Here is a 19,250-nt window from a genome sequence, read left to right as displayed (position 1 = left end):
CAGCATCAGGTCACTGGCATTTGCTCAAAAAATCCCCAACCAGAAACATTATTGTAAAAATGTCAAAAGCCAGCTGCTGTCTTTGCATGAGCATTCAAGCTGACATGTAAGAGGGGTGTAGAGGAAATGGTGCCCAAGTGCACCAAGCAGTCATCGGCCTTTTCATACCAAAATGCCTTGGACCTCCCAAAGTTGTCACACTGGGAGGAAAGCATGAGAAATTTTGGAGAGACACATAGACAAAAAGACCTGTCTCTCACCTCCTGAAAACTGGGCCTTTCATGGTCTCTGTGCTTTAAATCACTGGTGACTTTTACAGTTATGGCCCTGGACATCTTAAGCCAAGCAATAGGTTGCAACAGGTGGTGCTTAGTTTTTTCTTGTGATCAGGGGTAGGTTTTCCCATGGACTGGAAATGTGATTTAGACATAGTTCTCATGCAGTGAAAGAGAAAATGTTGTGGCTGTGACCGTAATGACACTGATTTTTAATCTGTTTTGTTATTTTCATGCAAGAGCAGTCTATCAGTGCGTGAGAAACTAGAAGAAAGAGAAGCAGAAGGCCCTACACAGCAATGAATTAACACCAAAAGAAGCTGGATGCTGGACATGCAGCGAGAAAGCCATCTGTGACAATAAGTAAAGTTTAAGTGCCATGCTTTTACTTGCAATACTGAGAATTTAACAGCCGGTACCCAGCAGTCAGGTCATCAGGTTTTGCAATATGCTGCCTTTAAAGGTCTTCCTTTTGGGTACCGCTTAATCCCACTTTACCCAAGACAGGCGGGCTGTCAGATCTGCGCAGAACAGAAAGAAAAAAGGAAAGCAAAGGAAAGACATACCACATGAATTTAAAAACATTTAAATTACTGTTTAACAAGTCAACTATTCAGCCTTTCCAGAAAAGCAGCCTCATTCAATTAGATCTTTCCAAGTGGAGCTCTTCAGAAATATTAGTTAACTAGAAGCCTGACAAAAGAGGTGATCCCTACAAAGCCATTTGTGTTGTTTTAAAACCTGTTTATCTATTAAAGGTGGGGTAACTGGAATATAAAATATGAATGTTCTCTGTAGTCAGGAGAGTTTTGATCAGTGGTATATCAAAAGTGATTTTCCCAGCCATGTAACTGATGGAAATTAATAGGAAAGGAGAAAAGACTTAATTAACTTTTCCTCTAAGGTAAACTGATTGCTTTTTCCCTGCAGGCTCTGTCCCTTTGACACTTCCCTGTGAAATGAAAGGGAAATATTCTTTTGCAATGACTTTTCTCTATTTAGGCTGCACTTTTGGAAGGCTGATATGCCTCAAGGCCCATTTCCAAAAAGTGACAAAATCCAAAGGAATTTATAGTGCAAAGGGACAGAGTTAGAAAGGGGGTTAATTACCTTATCATGCAAACTGCCAAGAACTACTGAAAATCCCCTCTGCTCCTCCCTGCACTGTGAAGTAACAGAAAACCTGTTGCTTTCTATCTGAGACCTGAGGCCCCATGTTGGGCACTTGGGTAATTTCCCATCTTCACCATATGGTGGACTGATGAAGGAACATATTCTGGTGGAAGCAAGCACAAAATTCAATCCCACACAAGGATTAACTACACACCAAATAGAGAACAGAATAACAGTCCTTCACTTTAAAATAGAAATAATTATACAAGGATGTAAATTGCAAATAGGCATTCACTCCCCTATACTTTGAAACAAATCTGGAATTTGAATGTACTGTATTGTGTATCCTGGTTCTCAGTGTTAAACTGTAATATCCCTGAGAAACTCTCGGTTACTTGAACACGTGTATTTTAAGAAATGAGATTCTGCTTATGTTCAAAGTCAGTTGCTCTGCTCAGTCAAGTACAAGCTAAAGAAAACTTGTAAAGAAAAAGAAAATCTCTACAGGCTCCATTAGCTTGCATTCTAAACAAAATTTTGTACAGAATTAAAAAAAAAAAAGTTTAAAAATGTATTTTGAGAATAAACAAAATCTCTAATCTTGTTTGTAAAAAGAATGATTCCCATGAGCTTAGCAAATTGTTTTTTTCTTTCTTTTTTTTTTTTTTTTTAAGAAAAAGATCCTCCTTGAAAGGAAGTTAGAAGAAAATGTTGGATCTTTTTTTTTTCTATTATGACATTACTTAGTTACTCTTTTTTGAAGGTAAGTTGCATGTTGTCAGAGCCATTTGAATGCCATAAATGGATGTTGAAAAGCAATTGGACCGATTCATTCCCACTGGCAACCCAAAGCATCTCTGTGATCCCCCAAAATACAACCCTTCGTTCACTCACCGCTCGTATTCCAAGTTGCCGGCTGTTGGCTTGGCAAACCGTTCTTCAGGCACCGCTCCACGTACGATTTGGGGTCGCATCCGGAGAGGAGGATCTCGCCAAGGAGAGCGATGTAGGCAATGGCCAGCCGGAGCGTGTCGATTTTGGAGAGGCGCTTCTCGTAGGGGAAGGTGGGTACGTGGCAGCGGAGCTGGTCGAAGGCCGAGTTGATGTTGAGCATCCTCTTCCTCTCGCGGATGTTGGCGGCGTGGCGCGGGCGGAGGCGGCCGGCGGGCCGGGAGCTGTCCGCTTCAGCACCCCCCGCCCGCTCCCCCCGGCGCCCCGGGACGGGACAGGGGGACAACTGCGGGCCCAGGGACCAGGGGGACAACTGCGGCGCCAGGGAGGAGCAGTCCAGGAGGAAGTCATCCAGCTGAGCGCTGGGATCCGCCTGGTCCCAGAAGAGAAATTCAGCAGCGGATTCTTCCTGCTCGAAGCTGTAACAAAGTTCCTCCATCCTCCGACCCACCAGTCTGAAGCAAGCTAATGGAAATATTTGTGACTTCAGACTAAACTGATTATCTAGAAAATGAGGTTCTCATTTCATCAGTACCCCCCACCCCCAAAAAATATCAGGGGCAGGGAGTCCTGGTTGCGTCCTTGAGGGAGACTATCACAAAGGTTTCCCCAGTTGCAAATCCAAGTGGGACTCATGATTTAAATACTTCATGGCTCCTCAGCAGGGGAATGATCCTATTCTTCTCCATGCAAAGCTAATTAGTACATGTGCTTCTCTTTATTAGCTGTTGACTGCAAAACATGTGAATGAACGTAAAAAGAGAGCATGAATTTTCTATTGACTTTCTCCTGGAAAACCCATTGAAGCAGTTATTGAGTTCTTCCACAAGTTCAGTCTCTCCACTTGCTTTGTAGAGTAAGATTCACAGAGGGATTTTGTTGTTATTGTTGTTGGTTTTGCCTAGGAGTGGTTGGAGAAAGAAACAAAATACAGTCCTTTATCTTTTTGGTAAAGTGTTAATAGCCCCACATTCTCCTATGGCTGAACAAACAAAACACTATTATAATGCTGTCAGAAACACATGATTCTTCCCTCTTTGACAGCATAAGCTAGTGGCATCTTCTGCACTTCTAGCAAGAGAATGGTTGAGATAAAGATGTGGTACACACTATTGTGTTAAATTGGAACACAGTGGTACCTCATATTAAGAAAGCAACCACCTCATTTTCTCACTGCATTTTCTGATTCACACTTAAATTACACATTTTGTGGGCAATGCAGACTTTCAGTGCTCTATCTCAGACCATACTAAACACTGGGAAAAAACAGCAGTTGTAATAACCACAATGGGTACAGTCCTAGAATGGTGATCCAGGTGGGCCACATGTTGAGAAGAGCCGGAAAGTTGGGGGGTAGCAAGTGTCCAGCATCCTTGTGATGCTGCACAAATGGGGTAGAAGGTGTTGAACACCACCAGAACTTTAAAGCAAGTGCATAATATAAGTGCATGCTTCAATCTCTTTGATTTCGAGAATAGTTAAGCCAATGTTTAAATTCATTCAGAAGTAGTCTAAGTGATATTTTAAGGACTTAAATGAATGGAATGGAAGCATGTTTTAACTTCGCAAAAGCCTAAATGCTTTTCCTGAAGCATGCTGTAAAGAACTTTTATCAAGACACTCAATCAAATGCTTGATTTCATACACAAACTCATGTCCTGCTGCTGCTGTGTGAAGTTTCAAGAGATGTCTACTGTGAAGTTTATGAGCCACAGACATCTTCCTGGTATAGGACAGCTGAAAGCATGAATCTCAATAGCTTCAGATAAAGAGCCAGAGAGCAGAAAATGACCTGCTTATTTGGTGGACCCAAAAGGATGATCAGGTCCTCCATTTAACAATGACTTAGGATGCAGTTTTGCCCTGTGAAAAGAGGGTTTTATTTTAAGATAAGGCATAGGCTATTAATGACTCTTCTTAGTAACCTGGGATTTTGCCTTGTGTCCTGCTCCAGGAAGTTTAAGGCAGCAGAAAACAGGCTGCAGGAAGGATTTTTGCAAAGAGTAGATATGAGAAGATTGCAGTGTATGAAACACTATGAGTATCTTTTTTCTTCTTGTTGTGCAAACCGAGGGAGAAGTCCATTATCTGTAAATCTACTTGACAAGGGAAAATACCAAGTGTTACCATACAAGGCAAATAACGGTTAAATAATGAGAATGTGTCTTGCTTTCTCTGGTCAACTCAGGGCACAAATTTTGTACTAGTTTTGTACAAAGTAAATCCTTTGTCATGATACCAACATACCCAACAACAAAATATGAAAGACCGTAGTGACGGATAGCTTCTGCTCCAGATGAATCCCAACAAGGGACAAAGCAGCTGGCCACAGGGCAGGAGGGGATGCAGGAGGGGTGAAAGGAATGGCCACAGTCACAGGTGGTGGAGCTGAGACTTGAACTTGGGCCAATCGATGTGGAGTTCATTCTGCAACAGTTTCTTTTAAATCGTATCACTGTATTTCAGTGTCATTTCAGTGTATTTCAGTGTCATGTACAAGCAGTGTTCCAAAAAGAAACAACTTACTACAGTCCCCATGCTTCACAGTGGGGCTGCATGTCTGATCCCAGCAGTCCCGTCTACACCCTTGTAAGCAGATTTGGTCCCAGCTGTGCAGAAAACAGGCAGCAGAATATCCTTCCTGCCTGAGGTCCCTACCTCTGCAAGCTGCACCACCTCTACCCAAAACACCTCTGCAGTGCTGCTGCTGCATTGTTGGCCTCCTGTGGATACTTTGCAGTTCCCAGATTTCAGACTCCCTTATAGATGTTTCTACGGGTCCCCAGTCACCATTTAACTGAGCACTTGCTAGTGATCATTTGGCCACATTAGGCACAAGCATAAGACACTTGAAAATACCAAAATCACCAAGAGAACAACAGGTCTTCTCCTGAACAGGGCTCTGGAGGAGACAGTGGTTGTCCACCGAGAGCAATGGGCAGAGACAAGGAGGCTCAGCAAATAATATGGTTAGTTTTATGTGCTGGGTTCCTCTTTCTCAGCAGATGCTTCTTCAGTGCTTAATGTTCCCTTCCAGATCCATCACTGCTAATAGTGTTGCCTGGGGATATGTCTGGCTCCACAGATGGAGAGCAGATGTTCCAGCAAGCCTACTTTTAGCGTGTTCAAGGGGAATTTGGCTCTCTTAGAGAGACTCTGGACAAAGCAGAAGGGGGGAGGGTAGGGGAAGAAAGAGAGAAAACTAAGAAAAGATTTCCCCTTAGAAAGACAGCTATGAAAGAGGTCAGGTCTCAGAAGAGAACTGAGGTTCCCATCCCTCATATGAACAACCCTTACCACAACTTCAGACCTGCTGCACTCCCAGTGCTTCTGCAACTCTGTTCATCAGAGAGGGAGAGAACGTACAACTAATTGGGTTAATTTTACACTTGTCTGGAAGATGAGGGTGAAGCAGTCTCCAACAGGGAATGAGGTAGCACAGGTATAACACTAAGTAGGGGTGTTGTTGCTTATAAGTATGTTGGTATAATTGTAAGATCTGCCTAACCACCATTTTCCCCAAACCCTCTTCAGACCCACTGGGATCCAGAAATAACATTTGGCTGCTGGTGATTTTTAATCAGTTGGGTCTAATGAAAGCAAATTCTTGAGTCTGAACCTTTGTCTTGGGTTTATGTCTATGACAGACAATGGAGCCATTGTCATTTCAGTTTGAATTCTTCCAGATCTAGATATCTATACCTCCCTTTATAATTTTCCCTATCCATGCTGGGAACTACCTTCCTCAGTCCTGTCCCCCTTCCTCTGCCATCTAAACAAATCTACTCATACGAGACTCTGCAATTTTGCCTATTTCATAGAATTTTGGGTACAAACCTGCTTTCAGGGAATATTTCCGCTGCAGTTTTTTCTTCACAGTGCCTTAGCAGCTAAAAGGTCTTACCCTGCACCTATATCTCAAAGATAACAGGGTCTCCTGAGGTTAATTTGGAAGTAGATTTTTCTTTCCCCTTCTTGTCCCATCAGCTTTATTTCAGACCCAGCCTGGGGAACCAAATGACATTTTTAGTGGAGTCAACGAAGCCTCCCAGTTCTGGCAAAATGGCTTGCTTTTTTTTCCACCCCTCACCCCCACCCCACCCCACCCCCACCCCCCCGGGAATTTAGTTTGAGCATGTTTCCATCATCTTTAATTGCTTAATAAAGGGAGTCAGTCCTTGGCCTGGATGAAGAACAGATGTAGAAAGGACCAGATGCTTTACTTTCAAGTTAGATGACTCCAAAGTCCATCATGTCATTGCTGCTAATCCAATGTTATGCTGTTCAGCTCATCATCAGAGCTGAGAATTGGGTCCCAGATGAACAGAGAAGACCAGATGAAAGATGACAAAAATCTTGGGGAATGCTTTATCCAGGTGGGACAGTGCAGCTCTTGGTGGTGTGGCTCACTCAACATGTGTTAGTAATGGCACTGCCAAACTACAGCTGCGCAGATGGATGTCCAGGACTTGAGCTGGCCTCATAATTGGCTGGCTGAGCTCTTTACAGATAAAGGGTGGACCACCAAGATCCTATACCTTCTTTTGAGACACATGCCATGCCTAGGATACTTGAATTACTGGGCACGTTGTTTGTGAAGTACTGGGGGCAAGAAAAGTGCAAGTATTATCATTTAACAATGGAACGTGCTTCTTCTTAACCTAAAACAATAGCAAATGTAACAATTTAATGAAAAGCAGAACAAGGATTTCCAGGGCAAGAGAATTTCAAAGGGATAATGGCTATTTTTGAGATGCTCAAATTGTGAAATGAAACCTTCATAGCATATGCAGTATGCTGATTTTAAATGAAAAAGGTAACAGGACATTTATTATTCACAGGGTAGAAACATCAGACCTCAAAGTTTGTGCAGGAAGGCACTGGTGAATGATTGTTAATATAACTTTGATTTATTTCATTATTAATATAAACTAGTCGAGACAGTTTTTGCTTTAAGTCTTTGGTGTTTAAAAGTGAACACAGTCACGTTAACCTTTCTGCAGGGTATTTGCAAAATTACAGAAAATTAATCCCAGTCTCTAGGAGAAGGAAAGTATTTTCTCTAATAAAAACACTTACTCGTGGTTTCCCCTTTTTCACATAGCTTTTTATAAGCTGGGGGATGACCTCTGGACTGTTGCTGCCAAATAGTTCCTCATCCGAGTCACTGCACTGGAGTCTGTGACTGCTTAGTTGAGTGAATGGTCATCTTTGGGAGCAACATGTACACCAGCCTATGCTTAGCTGTACAGTTTTGATCTCAAAGGGATGTAAGTGCTCATGGGAACTTCTGAAGGAAAGTGGTGTTCCTTGTGCAATGGCCTTAGGAAGGCTGCTTGCTCTGCGTTTCACTGCATCTTCTTCAGCCATCTGAAACATACCTCTAGCAAGGCTAACATAAAGCTGCATCCAGGGATTGCAGAGAGTGCCCATGAATAACCCTGTCTCCATAACCGATGAGAAATATCTCTAGGGAGAGAAGAAACTGTCATTCATGTGATATCTAGAGCTGTTATTTGTGGTTTTATTTGGATATCTCAAAGTGGTGAGTTCAGATACCTTGCTCCCATTCATGAGTGACACAGCTGTCAAGAGCTAAGAAAATCATTCTGCCCCTTCCTTCTTGAGGAAAAAAATCTCAGACCCTTTGCAAAACAACTGTAGAACATATGTCTTCTGCAAGGTGCATGAACGGTTTTTAAAAGGGTGGGTTATCCATTCCTGGAGCCAGAGGTGGCCTTTCTTTGGGTACAAGAAATCTTGAATATCTGTGTTATTTGTAGTCATGATTTAATGAAAAAAAAAAAAAAGGTCTTTTTTAAAAAAAAGGCCCAAAAATTCTGTCTCCCATACTTGCACTGAAGTTAATTTTTTCTTTAGCCTTTCTGCTTTCCCTAAGGAAAGAGCTGATGAGGACACACAGCTGGACCCAGCCAAAAGGATGGGACAGAGAAGAGACCCATGCTTGTGCAGCTGCAGCTTGCACCCCTGTCCGAAATCTCATGATGTTTCCCATTAATGTGTCATCTTTATGGGATTTTGGAGTCTGAGGCTCTCACTGTGCACCAGACCAGATCGAAGAGCCTGAAGTCCAGGCTGACGTGGCTGATGGCAGGGCTCTGGCCGGGCTCAGAGCTGCTCCCTGGCTCCCCCCAGCCCCACTCCCCCTCCTGCTCGCTGCACCTGCACAGCAGTCCTCAGGACTTGTTAATCACAGAGGCGGCACCTCATAAACCTGCCTGGAGACCTCAGGTTTGAAAACAGAGTCACCCGGGCAGATTTACAGAGTGATGTCTGTTTGACTGACAGCTGTTGCCACTTTATGGGAAGCCAGCACATGTTCGCACTATAAAACAGGAACAATAGCTTGGGAAAACCTTCGCCTGCATGAGGTGCTTGGGCTCCGCTCTCCATCCGGGAGGTGGTTCTTCCTGGCTGCTACCAACCACCTTAGATGTGCTTTGGATGCAATCCAGTTCTTCTTAGCCTTGGTTGACTCAGTGGACACAGTGGCAGGACTGAGCGTGCACGAAACCTGTTTCTAATGGAGAGCTGTCACGCTGTGTTACCATGATGCCGCCCTGGGGAAGGGAAGAGTCGTGTTCTTTTTTTCCAATGGGTTGATTTGTGTTGCAGAAACGTCTCTAAGAAATCATGTGAGAAAAATCAGAATTCTGGAAACAAGATCAGGTGCCAGCCGCAATGACAAACTGGTCTGGAAGAAAAAACTCCCAAATCTGCCTGAGGGCAAAGAGAGTAGCAGATGGGGACAATCAAAGGACTGTGAGGGGCCTGCTGTACTCCATGGAAAATGCAAAGATTAAGTCTTAAAAAGCAATTTTGGAACCACCTGGATGGGCTGTTTACTGAGCATGGTTGGTGAGGACACAGCTCTGCAGCTGGAACCCACACCAGCATGCCTTGCCTGGGAGGCTTGGAATGATGAGCACCAAGGTCCCCTTCCAGGGATACTCAGCTGATGATGACCTCACTCTATTTTTCAGTGTTTCCTCCTTTCTTCTGCTGGCAGGTCATTGCTGGATCAAAGACAGGAGCACAGTGGTCTCTGTGTGAAAGATGAGTGTCTCACAGCAGTAGGAGGAAGCCAGAGTCTTGGGGAAGATTCAGATTAGATGAATCAACCTAAGTCAAAACTAAGCTTAATTCCACCACGTCCCATCCTTCCCCCCCTGCACTGAATCAGTGGTGATCCACAGTGGCACCGTTGTCTGGGGCAGGTCTGCAGAAGAGCGAGGTCATGATTACTTGACTGCATGAGAGAAAGAGGCAGTGGCAAACAAACAACAATTAGAGCAAAAGACCTGAGAGCCGTTCCCATCAGCATGAATGCAGTCTCCCACCGTAAAAAGAGTGAGGTGTTTAGATCCATTGTGGTGCCTGCCAGTCATCTTGGGTAGGGTCCCATCTGTGAATTCCTACTCTATGAATTCTGCATCAACAAGAAGTGAGTTTTCATAGGATTTAAAGCCACAAGGGAATCATTAAGATCCTCTAGTCTGATTGCTGTGATAACACATGCCTTTGGTTGCTACCCAGAAACTTTGGCTCCAAGCCCATTGAGATCTTCTTGTTGCAGCTGGATATTTTTTTACATTCAATCTTGTTTCAAAGTCTCTAAGTGACAGACCACCAAAGGATCTGCATATGCTGGCAGGCTGTTACTGTCTTTGCTGAAGGTGTGTGTCTGATTCGAGTACCCTGTCTAGTGGAAGGTGTCCCTGCCCATGGCAGGGGGGTTGGAACTAGATGATCTTTAAGGTCCCTTCCAACTCAAACCATTCTGATTCTATGATTTCCTGGCTGAAGACCTTACCATGCCTGTATTTACTGCCAAGTGCCCCGGTTAGAATGGTCAGATTTGAAGTGGCACTGGTTGACCAATTAGCAAATCCCCTGGAGGCAGAGGACACCCTCCCCAGTAGCAAAACCACTGGGAAAAGCCAAACCACAGGCAGGTCCTCTGCCAGTGGCACCTCTGGACTGCACAGCAGCACCTGTAGGAGCAAGCAAATGGAGACAGACCCCAAAAGCACAGTCTAGTACAGCTTCCCCAACAAGGCACCTAATTCCTACTGCCTGTTAGCTAGGGACCTGCATGGGAAGCTGGATCACAGAGTCATCTTGTAAAGCTAACTTTAGGTGCCTGTGAAGGAGATGCTGACACTTGAACTGGCTGAATGGGCTCTCTTCACTGATGCAGATGGAAATTAGAAGCAGGCAATGGGGTGGAATGTGTTGCCTATGAATGGGAGAAGGACTCCTCTACACCAGCTTCCAGGAGATGAATATCCCTTACAGTGACCACAGCCTCCCTGGCAGTCTCTAAGCTGGCCTACAGGCTGATAAACTGGGTCTGTTTTGTTACTTGAGCCCACAAGCAAGTCCATTTACTGAATCTTTGGGCATGGGAGTGTCTGCAAATGCATGATTCTTTCTGCCTACCTATGCATGTCTCCTTCATTCCCCAGGTTAATGCTGGTGATATTCAGGCTGCATCTTGAGCCCATGAGGAAAGAAACCCTGACATTTCAAATAGTTGCAACATCAGCATGAACCAACCACAGCTCCAGAAGTCTCTAAATTGCAGGTTGTTGGAAGCTGGGGAGGATGCCATGGAAATTATTAACATGAGCAGATTCCTGTGCTCTTTCCATGAGCATCCAGTACTGGCTACAACAGAGCCAGGAGAGTATGGATTTCTGGCCAGGCACAGTATGGCTGCTCCTGTGAAACCCGTAGACAAGTATCTGTTACTGCCTAGCAGAACTAGTCGATTAGGTCATGATGTTAGCTTAAAAAGCTTTCCTCTCTTTTCCATCTGAATGCATTTGGGGGAGACTAGTTGTCTTTAGTCTGTAGGGGTTATGTATTCTGTTTTTCCCACAAAATCAAAAAAACCCAAACAAACAAACCAAAAAAAAAAAAAAAAAAAAGAAACCTGAGCTTTTCATGAAATCTTCTGTTTCTAAAACTTGGCACTCAGAGAAGACTATCAAAAACTATTAGCCTTGTACTGAAATTTGAGTCAGTCTTCAAGGAATTTGTCTGAAATTTCTAGCCATAGTGAGGAAGACTTAAATGGGCAATCTCTTGAGAAACCTGTATTATATAAAACTCTGGGGAGTTGTGCTACTTCACGGTTGTGTGCAGCCAGCAAATTGTGATGAGAGCAGCTTTTTGCAAACTCTGCCCCCGCTGTCAGCTGGAACTGTGAGTTGCACAAGCCACCAACATGAATAATAATGCATGGGAGGACGTTGCACAAAACTTTCAGACCTCAAAGGCTCTGCAGCTCATGCCATTCGTGGGCAAAGGTTGTGTTCGTTCCTTATTTTAGCTGGAGAGATGCGTTTAGCTATAGCTACTGCATGAAGGCAGAAGTACATGGCTGGGATGTTTGTGGGAGGTAGGTCATTAAATGATGTAGCTGTGGCTGGTGAAGAGAGTGCTGCAGCTCCCAGAGGGCCAGCTGGCAGCGTGCAGTTGCCCCAGAGAGTTTATCTATATGCTGTGGTGGTCATATAACATTCAGCTGTTACGGAGAATTTATGAAAGGGAGAAGAGTATTTTAAAGGTGTTGCAAGAAAATCTCATTTTCAGACAGAGAAACCAAGGCATGCCGTGGGTACCAGCTCAGGAGGCCAGCAAGCCAGCCACATGGAGGAAGGATTAAACCTCATCAGGCTCTTTCTGCTAGGAAACACCATTTCCCCAGCTCCAACAGTTGAGCTCTTAGTGGATGCCCAGAAGGTACTGGCTGCTTTGTGTCTCACTGTTGTTGTGCTCTCTGTATAATATGTCCTTCCAGGAAAATGCCATTCATTTAGAATAGTGAACCCCTTTTTTAAAACATGTTTTGTGTTTTGAGAGCGGGTCAAATAGCAGACACTTTTGATTAATGCAACATTGAGATATTGCAAAAAGAAAAAAAAAAATCACAAGCCTCCGTGGGAAAAGGTATAAAGGACAAACATTCAGTGCTGCTCAACATTTTGGGGAGGTGGGGAAATGAGCAGGAAAGATCATACCTAAATAGAAAGCCAAAGCCAATGCTTGCAATTGCCAAGACACCAGCCAAAAGGAAAACACAACTCTGATCACAGTAAAATCATGTATGAGTCATGATGGGCCAAGAACAAGTTTGCTTTCTTTTCCCCCTCATTGAACAGATGATGATTAAAAGATAAATCATGCTTGGAGTCAAATCAAGTGATTGGATTAAAGTTTAGTTGAGTATTTAGAGACTGTTTGGGACACAATGGAAAGCTAATTGAAAACTTACATTTGTGAGACCCTTGAACTCTCCATCTCTTCATAAAATACTACTGCAAAGTACACAAGGTTTCCCTGTGGGACAGATTTCTCTCCACAAGTGCTTTTATTCCTCAGGTATGTGGAAAAAGGATATTCATTTTCTCTACAAGTGCACCAAAGAAAAGTATGTTCATGATTGTAATTCAGCTATTGCTCATGATGCAGTAACTTAATCTGTTCAGCTCACTGAAAATCAGTGAAGCAAGAGAAAGGAAAGTCACTTCTTTAAAAAATGAAATTTTAAACATTTCATTCTTTTAACTAGTCTTTGCTCTTCTGAGCAGCTGGTATTCCAGAGTGTCTGGCTGCCTGCATTGGGCTGAAGTGACTCTGGAGTCTTAAAAACTATGTAAAAATTCCTTCTAGATGTGCTGTAGTAGGAAATGTCATGCTTTATTTCTACTAATAATATAATTGCATTCTGGAATCACCCCCAGTTCTTAAGGAACATACCCAGCCTCTAGCTTCAAAGCACTATCCTTTTTAGTGGAAATACCAGTGAAACCCACAAATAAAGAGAATAAACTTCCCCATGTCCACACATACACATGAATGCACAGAAATTAAAAACCTGGTTCTTTATTTGGCCTCTGTGTAACCAAGCACAAGTCTTTCTTCGTAATCCTTGACATTGAAGGGAAACTGCAGAAACTCCGTGGTCAGGTTCATTTGCCCCCTTGCACTCACAGATTCTTTATCCGACTTTTTACTGCCCTGGAGGAGGGGAGATTTTAGGTGGCAACAAGGAATTTTGCAGCCAGAGCCTGCATGCTACAGGGCATTATAAGACAGCAGTCTAACTCTCATGAAAGCCAGCCCTATTTAAGCTACTACCAGTAGAATAGAGAAGCAGGGTTATTCAACAACCCTCACACGTGGGGGTCAGATGTGAATCCACACCATCCAGGTTTGTTTCCAAGGGGAGGAAAGGGGCTGCTCTCTGTCTTCATGACTGCAGGACCTGGGCAGACTGTTGAGTTTCATGGCCCATTGGTCCAAAAATGGGTGATGAATGAGTCCTAAGAGGAGCATGGTAGAGCTGTCCTCTCCTCCATGTGCGAGCACTTATATTTCTCCAACTAGCTTGACCTTTAGGACAGTCTTTCTGCAAAAGGATGTGTGTGTAGAGACCATAAGTGAAAAGCTTAAGTATAGAAGGTTTGGGGGTCAGAATGGGAATAAGTTATACTTACTTCAGATGATGAATATAAATTACTTTTCAGACACACTTTTCACATTGGCACAGATAAATCTAAGGTAAACCTGACCAGGTGGTTGGTGTGATCCCAGTGTGATCAACATGATACTTTAAACCCATGGGATTTAGCACTGGTCATAGTCCCATAGTTCAGCCAGAAGCAATGTAGTACCACTAAAGAATCAAGTATGTTGCAAAAGCAAAAGCCCTTAAAAAATCCCCAATCCTCAAAACGCCAAAATCTGACATTTATTTTGTACATCTTCCTGTTGGACAGTGTGGCTGCACAGGACTTCAGGAAGCCATGCAATCCCTCTTCTTTCCCTAATGCATGACCAATGGCACTTTTGCACTCCTAACAGAATGGTCTCTTCGTAGAGGCTCACAGTGATTGCAGCCTCACTTAGTGCTTTCCCATCCTTAATAATAAAAGACATTCCTAATGTTCAAACTGATTTTTCCTTTGCTTTCACTGGTATCTATGACTCCACAGTCTGTCCTCATGTTCTGTCTTCCTCTTTGTCTTTTACTTAGTTGATGGACTTAGCATGGCTCCCTTTAACTTTCCCACATAGATCATGTGTCCTTGAACTCCTGATGTTCCCTTTCCTGGGCTACATTTCAGACCAACAGGTCATGTTGTCACAGTAGAGCAAGCTGGTACCAGGAATAGTCCAACTCCAGCAACTCCAAGCTCTAAATGAACTGCCTCACCTTTGCTAAGATAAGCATGGGTATCCCTACAGTACATGGCTTTGTGCAGCTTGGCCGTATCTGCTGTAGACAACTGAGACAGAGGTGAAGACAAGGCGTGTGGGGTTGATGTTTTGCAACTAATTCAAGTTACCAACCTGCGTTAAAATCTAGTCTGTTGAAGAGTTCATCTCATTGCCTAACCATTGCCTCCTGCTGACTTTAATAGAGCTTTCACTGAGTGCATTGTTCTTTAGCATCAGTGTCTCATACGCATCAAACAAAATGAAAACATTAGAATAGTCATAAAGCTAACCTTCTGTTTGTGCTAATTAATGTCAATTGCATGCATCAAAATGGGAAATTCACTCTAGTAGCGTTGCTATATGATATGTCCATAAAAGCTAGCACAGCATTTGCTTTTTCTTAACAGCTGTAGTTTGTTCTTCATTAGAAAGCCTTATTATGTCTTAAAGTGATTAATGTGTTTTGGGAGGACTGGGTAATAAGCCAGCAGTCACAAGCTATAGGACACTCCTCAGTGGATTAGAGGAAGATGGATCAGAAAGATTAATATGTTTCTATTCATTGTTGCAGATTCCGAGATGTTTCGTCTCAGAGCTGAAGAATGTGGGATGGACGCAGCGCTGGAGGTGACGCTGTGTCTTGCTCAAGGTCAGTTGTGTGCACGTGACTTCTCTGTGTGGAGCTGCCAAGAACGTGTTAGAGTGAGGAACATTTTGGAGATGAAGAAACAGTTGCTTTGAGGGTGATGGTACTTGCACAGCATTGGTAAGAAGTGAGAACGCTATGTTTAGTGATATCTGAGAAGACAACCCTGTGAATGAACATCCTCTCATTTGGGGTTTATATTGACTTCTGGTCTGAAGTATGAAGGTGCAATGCAAATATAAGCAATCATCTCAGCTTGCATGTGGCTATATTAGGAAGCAGGAACGCTTTGTACCTATGTTGACTGGGTGATGTGACAGTCTTAATTAGCACTCATTGGAATCAATATGGTAGCAGTACTTCCTCGTAGTATGACAGGTTATGGTTTTGCTGTGCCCACTTCAGCCATGAGCAGATGTTCAATCTGCCTACCCTGACTCCTCTTGCTGCCAACGATCTCCTCCCTTTGGCTCTGCCAGCAGAAGGCATGAGTCACCGCTCTCAAACCTGCATCCCTGCAAACTCTGGCAGTGGGAGAAAACCGGGCTGGGTTTTGGTGTGCAGCGTCTAGCTTCATGCTTTCATTTCAGCAGCTGTGGGGTTTATTTAGTGAAATAGATACCCCAGCTAAAAAATTATTCAGTCTCAGGGTCGAATATTTGAATTGAGTGAGCTCATGGTGTCCTTGCATGGGAAAAATGCCTTGCATTTCCCACTCGCTGTGGGGAAACGAAGAGTTGAGGGTGTTTTTGATCTGGTCTTGAACAAGAAGGAAACTTACCTGCTTTCTTCAGAATGGACAGAATTTTCTGACCTTGGAGAGCACCTCTGGATGCTCTGAAATAGCAGTCATAGAATCATAGAACAGCAGGTTGGAAGGGACCTCAAGGATCATCCGGTCCAAATGTTCTTGGCAAAAGCATGGTCTAGACAAGATGGCCCAGCAGCCTGTTCAGCTGAATCTTAAAAACATCCAGTGTTGGGGAATCCACCACAAGATGAACATGGACTGAGATGCGGCAACTTTGTGTAAGAGCTGTAGCTGGGAGTAGCTTTGAAGTCCCCTGTGTCTGAGGCCATGATACCTCGTAACATGTCATTTTATGACATAACTTGTATAGGTCTCTCTTCACTGCTACTGCTGGATTTGATGAGATAGGCTGTCTGGGTGCTTTGGCTCAGGCCGCAGTTTGTATTGGGTGTCATAAAAGAGGCATGCATGATTTCAGGCTTTCCTCCCCTTATGGGTCTCTCAACTCCTCTACTTTAATGAAAGTAATAATAATTATAACAATAAGATGATATGCATTATCCTAAGGGCCTGTACACTGAGTGGTAAGCCAGGAGCCTTTGCATCCCCCTGAGAGCTCTTCTGTCAACTGCTCTTAATATTCCTGCACTCTTTGCAACCCTTATGGTTAACAAACCTTCACGAGGGGGAAACTCCTCCAGCTACATGCAGAAAATATGACCAAGAAGCTGAACAAGATCACATTAGGCAGAGTCTGGGGACATAGGACCCTGGATGGATGCTAGGAGGACGGCACGAACGTCTTCCTCCTAGCCTTTGAGAACAAATGTATTCGATTACATGTTGCGTAAACTTGTTCTGGTTTGGTTTTCCCCTCTAAAGGCTAGGGCAGATGTTGTCTCATGAGGCTGTCGTGGGGTTCCAGCTACAACCCCTGGGCTGCATTTCAGGTCTAAATCTCCCACTTTATGACACTCCTTTTGGGGGTGGACCGGCAGCTGACCAAAATGGAATTAAAGCTGCTGGACATCTTTGCTACCCACTGAACACTCTATGCTTTGCGCCTACAGACTCGTATTTTGTAGAAGCAAAGGCGGTTTGAGCGAAGTGGGATATGGGACCAAGACACATTAAGCATCCAAAGTAGCTGTGATATACATCATGAAAACCAAGGGGGGCCTGTATACTGAGCTCTGTGGCATCTCCACAGAAAATGCAACAGGAGAGATGAGAGTATTACAGGGTACTAATATGTGTTTGCTTTTGAAAAAAAAAAAAAAGTCTTCTAGCTGCAGAAGCACAGAGGTTGTGCTGTATTCATGGGAGTCCTTTGACGTGTGCTGGCCATTTCCTCAAAGAAAATATTCTTTGTGAAAGATAATATTCTTTGTGAAAGACAATAATTTTAGCAGGGATTCCTTTCTTCCTCTTGAGGAGAGTTAAACGAAGTTATGGGTCAGTGAGAGGGCATCTGTACAACACAGAGGAAGAATTTCCAAAGCTTGAATGTAGTCCATTTGGAGAAGACCTGGTCAAATAGGCTTTCCAAAATATTTTCTTTATTAAAGATTTTATGGGTGCTTTTTGCCGGTTTGCAAAGGCTGTTAAGCCACTCTGAATTGGTAGAACTCAATAGATAGAACTGATAGAAAGGTTAGGAAAGTTTTAACAAATTTCCTTCTACAAAGCTGAACTTCCTAGTAGCCTCCACCATACTCGTCCAGGTTTCTTGATAAAAATACTGTGTGATTTCCAGCGGTGAGTAGCATTGTTTCTCCTTCCAGCTGATAAAACAGCATTGGTATCTAGGTTCATGAAATGCCTGGACAAGTCTGGTATGCCAAGGTCCTTCTGCATTTATGTTCTCAAGCTCACCCAAAATCCCTTTTCTTCTGAGATATGAGATTGGAAGCTCTCTGAGCATCTTCACTGATAACGTTCAGACCTCCTGTGTGTTGGAACTGGGCAGCCAATAGCTCTGTTTTGGGCTGTAATTTCCTCACTCAGAAATCACTTTAAATCAGAATTGAAGCTCGATGAGGACTGTACATTCACAAGTGAAATTAATAACTGGCTGTTGAATTTGTAGTTCCCTTGAATGAGGGAACCCTTGGAAAGGCATTGAGTAAAAAACGGACTTGGGATGGGAGAGCAGGGGCCAGAAGCTGAAACTAATCTTAATGAAAAAGTGTATCCAACAAGCGGCTGCAGGGCTGTAAAGTCTGCCTGCTCAAATCTCCACTGGACCATGCTTCTTTGCATCCCAGTTTTGAAAGCCCAATTTCCTGAGAGATTGTATGATTATTATTTTTTAATCTAAAATGTATGGCTGAAAGAAAAAGCATTAAAAAAACCAAAAACCGGCAGTGCAAATGAGATCATTGAGCGGTTTGCTGGAAATGCCGTGCATTGTGTTGCCCAAAACTTGGCATTTATGAAAGTGACCAGCAGGGAGGAAACAGAATTGTTCTCATGGCCGGTGTCAGCTTGGATCATCAAGCCACACCGCAGATTTGGCATCTCTGATGGAAAAGAGAGGCTTTCCAGTCCGGTACAATCCCGCTTCATGGCGTCAGTCATTGCGTAGGTTGGGGTCGATGAGGATTGACAACTGGGTGGGACAGCATTGTATAAGTCTGGCTCTTTCTTGTCTCAGATTAATGATCTTCAAATCTGGTTTTCAGGGACACAGACTCACTCACTCGCACGTAAATAAAAAACAGAGGGAAGCTTTTAAAAGACTCAGATGCTCAGTATTCCAAGCAACAGTTAATGCAATGCCTTGCTAAGGCATCATGTTGAGTGAGAACATAACAGTCCTTTTGCACCTTACTTTTTTCCTTGGATATCTCTCTGAAGGGATTCAAAGCTGCTTTTCACACTGAACTCTTGATCCTGGTTTCCTAGCTTCTAAAATTTAGCCTCCCTTTAGCAGGCTCCTGCAAAAGACAGGTGCCTCTGGAAGGTGGCACAGCCTGCCCAAGGTTGAATCAACCCCTGGAGGGATCTCTCTGTTGACACATGAAATCTAAGGCAGCTTCTTTTACTTAACTTAGCTGCTGTAGCAAGGCACCCACTGCTGGGGAGGATGGGCCCAGGGTCAACAGCATGCAGGTCTGAGCAGTTGCCCAGGAGGACGCACCCATGCAGAGGTACAACAGGCTGAAGCTTGTGCAGCCAAGGTAAAGAAGGTGAAGTCACGTGGCCCCTCTTGTGTTTGATATTTCATGAGCCTTTGTTGGAACAATCCCACCTGGTCTGG

At 43.7% G+C, this 19,250-nt stretch overlaps 1 protein-coding gene across 1 annotated transcript; it reads right to left on the bottom strand.

Annotated features, from left to right (window-relative positions):
• Positions 1-758: 758 nt before the first annotated feature.
• On the bottom strand, positions 759-2,778 carry LOC141924998 (helix-loop-helix protein 13-like). Its single transcript, XM_074828326.1, has 2 exons — positions 2,283-2,778; positions 759-796 (listed from the first exon to the last, which is right to left on the bottom strand). The coding sequence occupies exons 1-2, from the start codon at positions 2,776-2,778 to the stop codon at positions 759-761; spliced, it is 534 nt and encodes a 177-aa protein (XP_074684427.1).
• Between the last annotated feature and the right edge of the window lie 16,472 nt (positions 2,779-19,250).

This window comes from Strix aluco, chromosome 6, assembly GCF_031877795.1.
Source record: "Strix aluco isolate bStrAlu1 chromosome 6, bStrAlu1.hap1, whole genome shotgun sequence".
Lineage (NCBI taxonomy): Eukaryota > Metazoa > Chordata > Aves > Strigiformes > Strigidae > Strix > Strix aluco.
The sequence above is the reverse complement of the archived record's forward strand: the minus strand, read 5'-3'. Positions and strand labels throughout refer to the sequence as shown.